Here is a 15,478-nt window from a genome sequence, read left to right as displayed (position 1 = left end):
TCAAAGATTGACTGAAGAGAGAGGCTGAACACATTCTTGCTGTACGCCCTATAGGTTTTTTTCAGATGCAGATGTATGCTGATCTTGTAAAATCTTTGCTAAAGTTTCAAAATGAGCCAGATAGGCTTGTTTGGATTTATATGCTGCTTACCTGTCGAAGATTTAACAACAACTTCACACAAAACATTTTAAGCATTTTATGTCGCTTTGCTGCAGTGAGAAATGGTGACATAGAACAGTGTGCAGAAGGAACGAGTTGAAAGTTAGTCTGAGGGTGCAGTTACATGAGATGGCTGAACTCACTGCTGCTGAAAGGGGCTCCTTTCCTCCTCCCTTGCGTTGGCTCTGGTGTTTGTGCGACTGCACAGGGAGCTGGTCTAATTTGTTAATCCAGGAGAAAACTATACTGACGGAGAAGGTGGATAGCTTTCCCCTGAGTTGGAGAGCTGCGCTGGTGTACCTGTGCTGTCAGACAGGAATCCAGAGGTGGCACCAGGGGACGAGCAGGGAGCAGAGCTGTAATGAGTGAACCGTGTGGCCTCAGCGGGGACTCTGCCTTGCGGTCCTAGGCAGCTTTTAGATGGGCTCAGCCTTGCCATGTCACTGTCCTCAATGAGCGTCCCACCCAAATTGTGCTACCTGCTTCCCTGCCAGGAACACTTAGTAAGTGTCTGTGTTAGCTGAGTGCTTGACCTCTCTTGAGATCACCTAGAATGATACTTCAGATGTGAGCCCTTTCCCATGGAGCCAACAGCTTCAACACAGGTTACTGAATATGTTGTTCTGGAAGAAAGAGGTTTTGTATTCTTCCACCTATGCAAAAAGTCTTTCAGTCCCATATGTGTATTTTACCTTTCATCCTGTTAACTTTAATTGTAGGCGTTTACTTTATACTGCCAGAGAACAACCTTTTCCCTTTGTTTCTTCTGTACTTTTGCCCACCTTTTATTTTTTCTTGGAGATGCTGTTGATTCTGGCATAATGCTGTCATAGGAAGGAGGTTGTTTTTAGAAAAATCTTTGTTCCCGTCAGGAAAAAAGCACCTATGACTGGATTATATTAATTCTAAACAATACTAGAGCTCTTACAGAGGGGTGTATTTTCCTTGGATTTTTTCATTTCTTGTATTTTGTCAAAGCATTCACGAATTTGCATATCAAAAAGTTATTTTGTGTGATGAGTGCCTATTCCATACATTAAAACCCAAAAATAACCAAACCCAAAAACTAGTTAAAAGGCAGCACATTAATAGTCACACTTCAAACCTTCCTTAGCAGCCTTAAGAGTGACAAAAATAACTTTGAGCAGCATGCAGAATTCAGCCTTTCCAGCATGGCATTTCTTGCTGTACCATGCAAGTGACAGAGACAGGAAAATTCTTAGAATTTTTAAGCAAAGAGAAATAATGTGCTCAGAGAGGACGGAGCTCTTAGTTATTCAGTACTAGATTTACTTATCTCACTGGACAGATTTCGTAGTTTCTGGTTTTACTTCTGCTATTCTATGTCACCTCTTCTTATATTACTTCCTTGTTTTATTACTCTGAATGGACTGTTACGGATGAATGGGCACTTACAGTTAGAGCATCCTCAGAACCTCTGTGACCATGGGTTGCAATAAATAGGAGCAAGGAGCTTTTACTCCTGAATTCCTGCATACTTGAAGTTTCTTATTCCAAAACAATTCAGCAAGAACCTACATATGTTTAGACAAGCTTTTATTTGCCCGTATTGCTTTTCATGTTTTTCATCTTCCTTCTACATGCCTACCTCTGTTGCTTGCTTAGGACTTGTATAAGTGTAACCAATTACACTCAGCAGGAAGAAGGCACCCTTAGGCATCCTTATCTTAGAGTAATAGTATTTACATAGGAGGATACTAAGGAACATTTATTCTTTAATAACCCTATATGAATTATACTTGGGGCTGTCATACATCTAGATTTCATTGGAGATAGCCCTCTTTTTCACCTGGCAGTGTTGCGTGAGAAGAGTTTGTGGGCTTTAGCCCTTCATCTAGCGTTTCCAGATGTCTGGCAACTTGTTCTGAAAGTTTTTGGACATCCAGAACATGCCAGGCAAATGGCCACTGCGCTTGCGTGGTGTGTGTGCAATCGGGCTGGTGTTTTGTGGTGATACTGAATGTACCAGTGTGTGCTGCGTGTTCCATGTTGCACTTTTTTCTGACCAGGAAATCCCTTTCAGAAATACGGCAACGTAGTGTTTCACACCACATCCTGTTTACTTTCTCTCTCCTTCGTGTCAAAAATTCCAGTGCTAGACAGTGAATAATCCTTCAATTCCTATGTTAGTCTTGTTTCATTATTCTCTACTGAGTCTGCCAAGAATAGGATTTCTAATAGGTTTTTCTTGCTTGTGAACATTTGCTCATTTGCTATACAGAGAGTGATCCTAGAAAACTAACTCCTTAGGACTCTCAACAGCAGCCATTTGTTAACTACCTTCAGTTGTTGCTGGTGACCTGGAGGTTACTGATGCTCAGTGCCACTGAAGAGAGCTGGGATTTTCTTCTTTTCCCTTCCAAAAACCTCCCTTTTGTTATTCTCTTTAAAAGAGAATACAGGTTTTTCACCAATTAAAGGAATTTTTTAGTTTGTGTGTGTGTTTGTGTGTACTGTTTTGATCTCTGTTAATACTTGGTTTTGTTTAGACCTCTGCCTGAATATCAGGAAATCTTAAATCAATACCTGGGGCATATTTAGGGAATTTGTTTTGTACAGTGAAGTTTTTCCCATCTCAAAATAAACGTGATGTACCTGTAACTATTTTTCTACAGTTTTGAACAGTGCGCTTTTTCTAGTTGAAGCATTCACAAGCAACTGAGTTCATATGGTATTTTCAACTAAATAAAAACTGGTGACAATGTGGTAGTCAGGGTTGTTTCTGCAAGGTTAGAAATGTAGATTTAAATCTGTTTTAGGATGAAGAGAGCACTGATGAAGAGGTGTAAGAGCTAAATTCAAGGACTATGCTAATTTTCTGTATAAAATTATGTAGTAACACCCTGTGATGTTTCCTTTAATGTAAAGGACTCTTGCTCCTGCATTTTACGATGAACTGTGTGTTGTTAATGTGGTAGATCTTTCCTGGGCACACCTCCTAAATTGGGATAGAAGTGGTGTTAGTCATAGGGATGCCTCTTTATTGAATCTAAAGGAGCTCATATGAGCTGCTTAGCTCTTGTAGTGTGTTGTGGGACGGAGAAAACACTGTACCGGCCATGTAGGCGTGCTGGAAGACTTGGAGCCCATTTAATGGTGTTGAATTGTAGGCTGTACAGATGACCAAGGGTGGTAAGGTTTGTGGTCTCCGATGTAAGCAGTGAGTAGACGCCTCGATCTGTGCAAGTTCTGCCACTGGGAGCTGTGAAGCCACTAATCTTCACAGTGGTTCAGTATGTTGTGTACTGAGCTCTTAAAAATTTTTAACTTCACAAAACCTTGAGAAACCGACTCTTATTTCAGTACTGAGTATTTGAAACTGGGTTGTGAGGGCTGTAAATCTGAGTGGGTTAGTGCTTGTGCCTTAGTTTCCCTAAATTAAAGGAGAGGATACTTCATGGGTTATGGAACTGTGAAGTGCCTGGAGATAGGTAGTGAAAAGAGGTGTTGCCTAAGATGGCTCTGTCATTTAATAGGACATATATATTTGCACCTTTTACCTCTTGTGATGAATATCTCAACTTCAGCATCGTCTTTTCCATATAATCGGAAAATAAAGAGGTTATTAAGAAATGGGATATCAAGCATTCCTTTAGTACCCCAAAGGTAATACTCAACCTTGCCACAAAATATGACACTGTAATAACTGTGGGAGGATAAGGGTTGAGAAGCATTTCAATAGCTGAAATGAATTGTATTTTTAATAAGGCACTGGTGTGGCTAAGCCACATCTTGAGATAATGCTCTGCTGATTTTTATATTTTGAAATAAAATTTTATTATTAAAAGTAATGAAATCTTTTTGTGTGTATCTCGACCAACCGTAATAGAGGATTATGCTGTGTGCTCAACCATTAATGCTATGATGATCTTGAGAAGAGTTTCGAATATCTCCAAGTACGCCTTTGACAACAGAATAGCATCACATACTGGAGAAAAAGTACGAGATTTCCATTACTGTCTGTTACAAAAATCTTTTGAAATTGTGAGTAAAGAAAGCTCTGTAGGAAAGAAGTATTACTAATTAAAAAAAATCACAGCTATTATATCCATGCTGGGTAAAGAGAAAGCTCTTTCATAGAGAAGAGGTAAGAGAAGAGCATAAATAAATGTAGTGACAAAATAATCCAGTGCCTCAGAAGGAGAGAAAGGAAGATTGCAGTTCTTTGCATGGCATAAGCTACACAGACCATAATGGGTACTCGTTTTTCTGCAGGGAGCAGTAGAGTAGAAGCTGTCAGGGAAGATGTGTGAACCCCTAAAACATTGCTTGGCAAACAAATGGCTTAAAATTAGTTCTGACACTGCATTATAGTATAAATTGGGGAGTGAATGTGGACGTATTGGTGTCAGTTTAGATGTGGGGAGTGATGATACTGAGTTAATAAGGACACCAAAGTTAGGCTTCAATATTCAGAGCAGGAACTCTGAAAAAGCTCTTCTCCAGACCTTGAAATCTTAAAAAGTGCATCAGGAGCTCAAAACTGGCATTATTATAGAATAGTTTAGGGAGGCTGTAGTGCTGTTACAGTAGAAAAGGGCGTGGGGGAAGTGGGTAAGCTGTAAAAAACTTCTTAACTGATATAGCATGCTACAGTCAGTTTTATTTGCGATGCTCAGATCTAAACATGGTTGGCATTTTCTCTTGTGGGATGTTTTGTGTAATTGATTTTAATGAATTCCTTGAAAATTCCTGATAGGACACAGAGGGGTTTCCAGCAGAAACTTGCCTTGGTGCTGCCAGCCCCACTCACCCTACGGGGTGACGGCTGGAGGGGCTGCAGTGGTGTGGGGCTGCTGTGGCCCGGCAGTCACCCCCATTCCTGCAGCTCTGCTCCAGGGCATGCCGGGGGGAGCCTGAAAGTCCTGGGTGCTTCTTTGGCTTCTGGGTTCCTGCAAGTGAGCTGGGAGCTTTGGACTTTCTCATTAAAAGAATTTGAAGTAGTTCATATTTAGAATTTTAATTCGAAGTTTAAAATACCTTCACTCTTTTTTCGCTTTCATAGTGCATCTGATTTTTGTAAGCCATAGAATTTCTTTTAGAAAGTTGCTCTGATTAGGTTACTGAGAATTTTTGTCCAAGCCAAGAGAAGTGGTAGTGATACCTTCCAATAATGATTTAAAAAAAAAGGTAGTTGACTTTGTTAAATGTACGGCATTTCAACTGTAGATAACCTCATCAAAAAGGTAATTTAGATTGTATACCTTAAAAAATAAGAACATAAAGTAGTTTGTCCAGTCCCTCATAGTGACTGAAGTTGAAGTTTATAAATAGCTCATTTCTATCTGAATATTAGTTTTCACGTACGTAGTTTCAAGACGTAGTTTAACTGATTCTTATGAAAACGGAATTATAATTGTCTTTGTTATTAAGAACTCCACAGGTTACTTAATCAGACAAGCCAGCACTTGCACTCAGGTATTGAAGTACCAGTAAGAGACTATTTTGGTTTTCCTGAAGCAGTTTTGGGGTTTTTATTTTTAAAAGGATCAAGCATAAAGAGTTCAGACACATGAACATGGGAATAAAAGGGAGATGGACCTCTTTTTCCATAAAATCTTTTTCTTCTCTTAAAATACGACATGTATTCAGGGAAAGAATCACAGGAACAGCATGAACTTTTGCTTATTCAGGCAGTTGCCTGCATGTAATTTTCTACCTCAAAATCTATTTCTTAGAAGCTCCTATCTCAGCTCCTAGAAAGCAAGGAAGTAATGAGTGTTTCCTCTCACAAGTACCTTGAGGCAGACTTTGGTCGTCATGGCAGTCTCAGCCATGCTCTTGGTGGCTCTGCATATGAATTGATGTCAGAAATTTTAAGTTAATCTTTAATGAAAGAGTGAAGGATGATTGCCTCTGGTATGTTATGATTTGATATATTTTACATTGAATATGTAGTCTGTAATTACATTAAAAGGGAAGAATGTGACATAGTGAACAAACAGTTGAGATTGTCAATAAAATACTCTTCAGTGTTTTACATATAACAGTACTGGAGCCCGATTCTGTATTTTCCATCTTTCTAAAAGTGATTTTCTATCTTGAAGAATAATATTATTAGATGGTGAATAATACCTAAAAATCTTGACATCTATGTATTTTTTATGTGATAATTCAAAAACAGGCCAAGCAAATGCTGAAGATACATGCCCTTCCTAAAGGAACTCTCTCCATACCTTTTAAGATGTATTAATTTTAGGGATGCTTTTCTTCTGATTTCTCAGTGGCGGACTTTATTTTTCAAGTAGCAGATTATTTTTTCTTTTGTTTCGTGGATACCATAACTGTTCTAGACTGTTAAATACTCTTTCTCTTTGTGCAAATGTTGGTTGAATCTTCAAATGTTAAGGATTGTCTTGTCTTGTATAATCTAATGAGAGGATCAGGGGGATTAGATATAGGGAGTAGGCTGGTTTCCATTTTTTCCTGAATCTGCCAACATTTGCAAGCTTTGAACCAACTTTGTTCTTGCAGTCTTTCTCTCTCTCTCTTCCTCCCCCCACCCCAGCCCCAGCGTGTCTGAGGCTGGGAAATAGAGGTGAAAAATCACACATTGTATACATTTCTAAGTAAATATTTTGCCCTGAGATAAGTCTCTGGGTTGAGCAGGAGTTTGTTTTCCTTTGTTTTCCATTGGAATTAATTTCTGAAACATTTTCTGTTGTTCGTACAGGCTTGCTTTTAAACTTCCAGAAGTGCATTGGCCTGTCCATTGGACAGGAGTCATTTGATGCTATTACTAGTGTTAAACTCATTTAAGTAGCAACTTTCTAGGCAAATCTTTCCGTCCTTTATGATTCTGCTTTCTTAGAGTCATTGCTTTTTTAAAATACAAGATCAAACCCATTTTTTGATTAAATGTATCTACCTATAACATTGCTTTTAAATTTTAATTTTATTCTGAGCTGTAGATAAACCCTAGATGCCGAATCACATTCTAGTTAGACTGCAGCAAACGGCGGTGAACTCGGTTGCTGTTAGAATGGGCAGCTGAAGCACATGCTGGCTAAAAGGTCATTTACCCTCAATTTCATCTGTATTAAATTGACATAATGTTTGCAAGTAATACTCTTACGTTCTGTCTGCATGGGATGCTGTGAATAAAGGCAAATTAGCAAAGATAAATATTTAAGCAAAATATTAAATATGTCTAACATTAAAACAATTATAAATATGAACCTGCCAACAGATAATGCAAGCTGGAATTGTATTTTACATGTTTAAAATCAAATATAGTGGACAAAAAGAGATATAAGCTGCATATCAGTTTATATATTTTGTATTTATAACAGTATTTTTAGTATTTAGAAATATGTTTGTCATTTTTATGGTGTTCGGATCTTAAGCGGCTTTGCTTTCAGCCTCTGACTGGAACTCGCTATTGCATGGCTAAGGAGCTGGTTGAGAGACTCCTTTGCCAAGTGTCAGAGCTTTGGGGTGGAGGGGGAAATTTGAGTAGTATTTCCCCTATTTCACATATATCTCAAGTCAGATAAAATGCAAAGTGTGAGTTTTAAGGTATTTCCTTGTCAGTTTGAGGCTATCGCTGTATTTTTAATTTCCTTTTGGGTGATTTATTTAGAAATGGACCATAAGCCTAGGCATCTTCCCGCAGGAGTCAGGAAGCATCTCTTGTTTTCAGTGAGGTCGAACAGGCTGCCCGAAGACGAAATCAAATCGTTTCCCTCTACCTCAAATCTGATCGCCTGTATGGCATGTGCTGCGTTGTTGCCTTTTGTTTTGTTGGGTTTGGTTGTTTTGGATCTCAGGCTTGTTAGCCTGCGTGGGAGCCCGAGGTTGGGGTGCTGAGGCTTCCCCTCTTGGGGTGGTGGGAGCACGGGGCCTTCTCGTTTCTCCTGCAGTCAGGAGTTTCCTGTGCAAATACTTGTCTTGTAGGTGTCCGGTTTCACTTTGAGCGCGGCCTGCACCGTTGGAATACTTTGAAAATGCTCTTTGATTTAATGTGGCTTTTTAGCAATTTTCCTTTGTGTCAGAGGGAGAAGTTACAAGTACCTAAGAATGAAAGAACAAGGTATTGCACCCAGAAGTATCCTTTACTGCTTAAAAGTTCAGGTCTGTTTTTCATGTAGGCGTTATATGTTTCCCTAGAACTTGAATAACTGCTGTTACTAAACTTAAAAAAAAACCCAAACAAAAACCAACAACAACAAAAAGACCCAAACCAACGACTTAAAAATTGCTAAGCTTTAATGAAAATTGATCTAGAAAACAAAGTAGACAGATGAAAATGCCCTCTTTCCATGTAATGATACTTTATGTATCAAGTAAACTAAGATACTTGCTTAAAGTGGGTTTGTTTCTGTATTTCATTCTGTATGGATGCCTAGGAGACCAAGCTTATTTGAAGAAAATGAGAGAATTAAAAATAAAGACTTAATTATATGTCCAGTGATTATTGCAACTAAATTTTGTTTCTTTGTAAAAGTGATCCTTCCATTTGGGTTTGAAATTAAGAAACACATCTATCACTTCTATAAAATGCAGACCAGATAATTGTGTTGGCAGGTGAGGAGGGTGATGAGTGCAATGTAACCCAATAACCCTTTGCAGTTGGAGACTGAAATTCATATGAACTGTTAGATTGAAGAATGCGGTGGAAATTAATTATCATAAGAATAGCAATATAAACAGGTATGTGAAGAGTTGATTCAGGAAGGACTTAATATGAGCTAACAAAAAGGAATTGTAAATCAAGGTTGAGGTATTTTAGTAACAATTGAGTGCAAACACTATACATTTTCTTCCACAAATTTTACTGGAGAGGTAATAATCTTCTATTAGCCCAGCTGATGTAGCTGAAAAAACCATATTAATATTTGAGTCATTTCACTTTCATTGTCATAAGGATTTTTTTATTGCATCCTTACTGCAATGTCAAATAATGATGGCTCTTTATAAGACATCTCTAAAAGGACACTTAAATATTATATTAAAATTGAATGGACCTTTTCAATGAAAAATACCTCAGGGGGAACTATTTTCCAAATTTGTATGTCAATTTTGTGTTACTTTCTAGCAGTAATCACTCCATTGTGCAGTTCACTACGCCAGTAGAAGTGAGAAATCACTGTGATATATCAGCGATAAGGGGGAGGTGGTTTTGGAACACTATATAGCAACTACTGATAACAAATAAAAAAGTACCAAGTAATGTGAATGCTTCTTCAGTAACTAATCTGACATTTCAGTACAGTTGAGAACTCATGTGGAATTTTAACAAACTTCGAAACCACAGTACAAAAGGGTAGATACCCGTAATGTTGTTTGCCACACTTAATGTATTTTTGATATGCGAATTCCATGCTGTACAAGTTTGTCTGTTTAAAAGCTAAATTTTATAAAAAGAAACCCTAAGGCAGTAATCTTCTTTCAGATTGCTGTGCTTGTGTTTAGGATAAGCTTATGTAAACTGAAGGCATATATGCAGGGTTTTTTTGAGATAAGAATCTACATTCCAGCAACTAGTAATTATACAATAAACAATTAACTGTTCTAATAAATACAGTGTTTTTATTGAAAGGCAGATTCATTTTTGAGGTTGCGGTTGCATTAACTATGACCTGGGAGTTTGGGGGGGGGGGGGGGGGGGAAGGCATCGTATACTTTGAGTGTTCTTATGATGTTCATAATTAGTAGAATTTTGAGATTCTAGTAATTAACAAGGTTTTTGAGAGCCTAAGACTAGAGGTTATGTTGTATCCCAGTCTTAATTCCGGCATCCTCTGTGTTACAAAGTCTTTGTCCAAGTTTCTTTTACAAGTTGCTGTTATCATTCAGAGCGTTCTGCCTCATGTCTACAACCTTGTGTGTTAGGCTGTCTTGTAGTCTTTGTATATACTGTACCTTTCCTTTACAAAAGTGGTGTTTATGGCAAGGGAGTGAAGAGGGGGAAGTGATTCATAATCTTCACCAAACAACCAGAGTAGACATTTCAAATAAAAAACAAAAAAACAAAAAAAACCCCAAACTACAGCAAACTAATTTTTCAACTTCCCAAATTTTCAGGTGGTTAATTTAAAGTAAAGTTCATCCAGTTTTTGCTCATGACCTTTTACTGTTACAGTGTAAGAGGAGGAATGATGCAATATTACCTGATGTAATCTGTACTGGTTTTTGTGGGTCTCGCCTCATCTGGAAGGATTTTTGCTGCAAAGTGTAGGCCAGCTTGCCTGGAACACCACTACAAGGCCAAACATGCCCCTTGACCTGAAAATACCTGAAACAGGAAAAGGAAGGTGTTCCGCTGTATGAGAGATATATGTAGTATGACTTCATAGTTTGCCTTTTAAATGTGTATGAAAGGAAAGTCAGCATCACATACTTTTGTATAGGTAAATGCTTTAAGAAAACTTGACAGTAAAGCTAAGTAAAATCTATTACACATGGAAAGTTTTCACAAGATCAGCATTTGTGTTGCTGAAGATAATTCTTGCTAACAATGCATGCGCTAGCATGGTTCAGTTTAGAAACCTTTTTTTAAAAAAATCTGAGGAAAACTACATGTGTCCTAAATGCTATGTTTTTTCTAGCTATGCAAGTTTGTTCAAAGAAACCAAACCACCTTAACTTTAAAATTTGTCTTGTGAAAATATTGGCATTTAAATGGCTTTATTACATGCATCATGTTTTATGTGCAGAACACAATTGTAATTTTTTTGTCTGGAAATATTAAAAATTTTTAATGCTGTAAATCAAAAAGTAACCTACAGTGTCATGAAATCATGCCTGCCAATTGTCCATAGTAATGATGCAAATCATTAGATTTCAGTCAGTGTACAATAGAAATCAGTTGCTGGTACATAGTGTTGAACTGCACAAATATCTGTCCTCTACAACATAAGCACGTTGATGTGCAGACTCTGAATTGAGGTTTGGCGATTCTCTAAATGGTAATTATTGCTGTGAAAGGTGTTAAAGTGCTAGACAGTGAGTGCAACTGAGAAAAGCAGTAGCTGTGGTCGTTTTTTTTTCAAAGGATTTTAGTTTGTTCTTTAGGCTTGTGCCTTAATCTGGCACGCTGACTATAGGAGCATTGCTATGCTATAAGCAGCTGAAACGGAAAATAATATCCCCTGTTAGTGCATCTCAGGCACAGAAGTTGATCTGGAAGTCTAAAATGTTATGTCCCTTGCAGACAGGCTTTTGCTAGTTCATAATGTGTGGAGTTCACAGTGCTCTTACAGGCTTGTCAGATCTCCACTGCCTCCTCTTGTCTTAATGAAAATGAAGCAAATCCAGTAATGTTGCCAGTTTTTATATTATTTGGTGACTTCTATAAAAGTTTCCCATGATGTCATGATTCCTGGCATCAAGTGTTCAATTTTTCCCTTATGCAGAGCGACTGCCCCCTCATCCCAGGGGATGAAAGAGGATAAGGGAAGTCTCCCTTACAGCAGTCATCAGGGAGGGCTGCGGGTTTTGCCGTTGGGGGTTTTTTGGCATCTATTTACAATTGAATTTTGAACTTAAAGCAATCTCACATGTGCGTTAGAGTAAGTAGCAGCTACCTATAAACTTAATGTCCAAAAGGCAAGAAGAGAAGAAGATAAATGGTTACTTGGTCATGCAGGCTTTCATTTTTTCCATTTGACAGGTGCTGCACAGAGCTGAATCTGTGGAAGCTTGAAAGTTTTGGGATTTTGTTTTGCTTCCCCCTCCTTTTTCTGCCTTTTAAGTTGGAAATCATTGGCACTTTTGGCAGTTTCCTAACGTTACTTGTTGTTTAGATCACATTTATTTTCTGCATTATTACTTTTGTATGGGCCCAGACACTATATTTTCAGTTTGCTTTCCATTAAGCCTGATTAAAACATCGTGTTAATTTAGATGACTCATTTCAAAATGTTAAATAAAAACTGTGGATCATTCACTTGTATTTAATGCTAGGAGGTCTGAAGACTGAGATTTGTCACTTGCTAGTGCTCTCACTGTCAATTTTGTTAGAATTGTACTAAAATTAACAAAATCTTTAAAAAACTATTGCTCCTGCAGCTTCCTAGTAATTTCAGCCTTTGTATTAAATGTGGTCCTGTAAGTTTTAATGGAATCAGAAACTGCAATGTTAAAGTGGGCATGTATTTGTAGTCATCTGCTTTGCAGGCTTTATATCAGTAAATCATTACAAAAAATGTCCATCCAGTGTTTCTTACAGTTGAACTAGGAAGACCTCTGTCTTTCTAACCTAGTCCTTTGTAGACTTTTCTGTGATCAACTTCAATTTTTGTAAGGTTGGGAGTTCTTTCCCCCCCCCTTTGGCTTGTTAGGTTTTGTAGTACTTTTTTTATCTGCTTAACATTTTTAGCGATGTCCTAGCACAACCACATCTGTCAGATCTTGGGCTTGTGTTCTCTTTTATTTCTGCAACTTTTTGGCTTGTGGTTGGGATTTCATAGTTGTACTTTGTTTCTATAGCTGTATATTTTTGTTAATAATGTTTAATTTCTTCCTTAGCTTAAGCTATGGAGGAGGACACTCATCACATTCAGAAACAGATCTTCTTCACAGACAGACATACACAGCTTCTCATCAGGTTCCTGGATACTCTACTACGCACCATCCTACTGGTAACTGTCCATATCATGAGAATACAGCTTAAATAGCTGAAGAAAAAAAAAAAAAAACAACCAACCTGTTATGTAATTTAGATTCAAGTTGAATGAATTTTATGATCGGAGGGAGTTTGTCTTGCAGGTGGTGGCAAGTGGTATTAGAAAAGCTGAGTTTGTAGTAGAAAGTTAACAATCCGTTGTTAGCTTTTATCAAAATGTCATAAGTAGAAAGGAAAATATAAGAGGGGGTTTATGCTCAGTTACTTACTGTTGGTTCTTAAAGAAACTGCATTTATTCTTTAAAATACAGCTTTTCAGGATTTGGCCTATGCATAAGGGCCAAACGTTAAGTATGCCTCAAAGCCAGCTGCAGGAATCATGCCAGTTCTTTTAAAATAAAGCAAATAGCAAAACTAATTCAAGTTGGAACATGCTGTTGCTAGTACTTACATGTGCAAACTAAGACATAGTGCTGGGGGAAAGTGAAAATTTACTTTAAGTATAGTAGCAGGTTAGGCTATGTTAACATCTGCATCAGGATCTGTCTGTGATCCTGATGATATAGTGTCTCCATGTCAGGAGAAGACAGGGCATGACCTCTTCACACTTGCTTTGCAACCCAGTTTCTAAGGAAAGATATTTGAGCTAATGTGCTGGCTGGAATCTGCAGTCTTTTGGCCAGGTCCTCAATCGGGGTGATGGAGGGTCAGAACTGCAGGGAATGTTACAGCGTGCAGATCCTGCAGTCTTGACATAATCTCAGTTACTCAAAACTTTGCATCTCTCCAGTGCTTCCCATTGAGCCCCCTGCCATTGAAAGGTGTAAGCAACAGAGAACACACAAAGGTGTTTGCTGAAACAGGGAATGCAACCAAAACCCCTTGCCTTGTGCCAGTCCTACAGCGAAGACCAAACTGCTACAAGCTGCCCAAAGGAGGAAAAGGTTGATACAGAGAAGTGCAGAAGGAATTCTGAATGTTTAAACAGTTCATATGAAAAAAATGGGACAGTGAATCTTCAGATGAAGGGAGAATTTTATTGGTGTACCTAAATACCATTTTAAAGCATCATATTTGACATACATTTAAAAATATATTTTAAAATGTATACTCAAGTTCCAGTTTACAGTTGCAACACTGTAAAACAGTTAAACACTGAAAAAATCAATGTACTTTAATAATATTGCTCATGTTTCATAGGTTCTTTTTAGTGAATTACGAATGTATATCCCTGTTATTTGATTGAGCTTCTTGTAAGTTCATCTGAATTGTCTGTTTTGTTTCATTTCCCTCCACCCTCATCTAGGTCTTTCAGGAATATTTGATACCAGTATGCACAGTGCTGGAAGTAACACTAAGGAAACTTCTTCAGTTATGAATTTTCTCTCTGCTATTGAGTCTCGTACCGCTCAGGCAGTCTCTTCAGGATCTACCCTTTTACCACAATTCAGGGCTCCTTCCTGGCAGACAGGTGAAAAATTTCTCTTGAAATAAAATTTTGTCATGATTATATTGAATGTTTGGGAGAATTTGAAACAAAAATATCCTGACTAACTGAAAAGGCTACATGTCTTCCACCTCTTTTCCATCTTGGTATTTAAAAATCTCAAAATCAATGAAATTATATTAGCAGAAGAATTATATTAGAAGAATTATATGAACAGAAGTTCTAATTGTTTAGAAGGAATTTAGATGTACAGGATATTATTTTGTCTAACGAGTCAAATTTATTCTCCAACTTTGTTTGGAATTAGTCTCACTAACACCATAAGCATATTCAGGTAGACTACCTGTACACCTTAGCAGATCTTTCATTCTCAAACTCTGTTCCCTGTCATAGTTCTTCTGTGATATTACTATTAAAAGTCTAGCCCCTTTGTACACAGAAGTAATGAGCAAGGTGTTCTCAAAAAGAAGGTCTGAGGTGCATGTCGCATAGAAATAAGTGATCTAATTTACAAATAAACAAACATGCTGTCTTTTTTGGCAGACTGTCTGCCTTCTATAAACCTCTCCCATCTGTCAAGCCTTCTGTGCAGAGCAGGAAACTTTGCATATTTTGAGCTTGCTGTAGACAGCCACACCAAGATAAGTGTTGCTACTGCATCTGTGGGTAGCTTCAAGTTATGGTTAAGCTTACGTAGTAATTATGCAGCTGTGCAGTAAATCAGATCTATTCACTCATCTGATAGAAAAAGTTTGGGTGGTTTTTTTCCCTTTGGTGGAGTGGTTTTCCACTGTATCAGCAAGCTGATCTGTGTCTCAGTGCAGCTGTATGATCACTGGTTCTGATTTAGGGAGGAGGCATAAGGTAGGAAGAGGGAAGAGTTGAACAATCCTTTTGTTGACAGTTTGCACTTGGTCTGTTAAGTGTAATGTGCAGCTGCATTCCATGAAGAGCTACTCAAAAAGTTGAGAAGAGAGAATGTGGCTTTTTATTCATCATGGACAAAAGCAGATAAGCGGGAGCACAGATGATGCACACTGTTAGTCTGTCAAAAAATCTTAATATAAATCAGTGGTGTTTAGAGTTTTGATGACCCATCCTCACATCAGATTGTCAGCTGGGAAGAAATCTTTTTTTCTCTTCGTCCTAGCATTTTCTCCATTGCAGCCTGCCTAACAGTGAATTGTGAAGAATGGGGAGACATGCTGTGGGTCGGGTTTGATGTTGATACCAGTGATTGAGAGACTTCTCAGTACTCAATACTAAGAACTCATCAGTAAGC

The 15,478-nt window shown here is 38.0% G+C and overlaps 1 protein-coding gene across 8 annotated transcripts in view; it reads left to right on the top strand.

Moving 5' to 3' along the window:
* Positions 1 to 15,478, top strand: part of QSER1 (glutamine and serine rich 1) — a 44,720-nt gene that overhangs the window by 5,027 nt on the left and 24,215 nt on the right. For 5 of the 8 annotated variants that reach the window (XM_041129393.1, XM_030039509.2, XM_041129392.1 and 2 more), the window contains exons 2-3: positions 12,653 to 12,765; positions 14,056 to 14,220. The exons of 1 other annotated variant lie outside the window; for it this stretch is intronic. In XM_041129393.1, the coding sequence (XP_040985327.1) occupies positions 12,653 to 12,765; positions 14,056 to 14,220 (278 nt within the window). Of the gene's footprint in view, positions 1 to 12,652; positions 12,766 to 14,055; positions 14,221 to 15,346; positions 15,473 to 15,478 lie in introns of those variants that run through there. 2 more of the 8 variants (XM_041129397.1, XM_041129395.1) reach the window with 2 other exon arrangements.

This window comes from Aquila chrysaetos, chromosome 16 (genome assembly GCF_900496995.4).
Source record: "Aquila chrysaetos chrysaetos chromosome 16, bAquChr1.4, whole genome shotgun sequence".
Taxonomy (NCBI): Eukaryota; Metazoa; Chordata; class Aves; order Accipitriformes; family Accipitridae; genus Aquila; species Aquila chrysaetos.
Note: the sequence above shows the minus strand (reverse complement) of the source record. Positions and strands in the feature narration are given on the sequence as shown.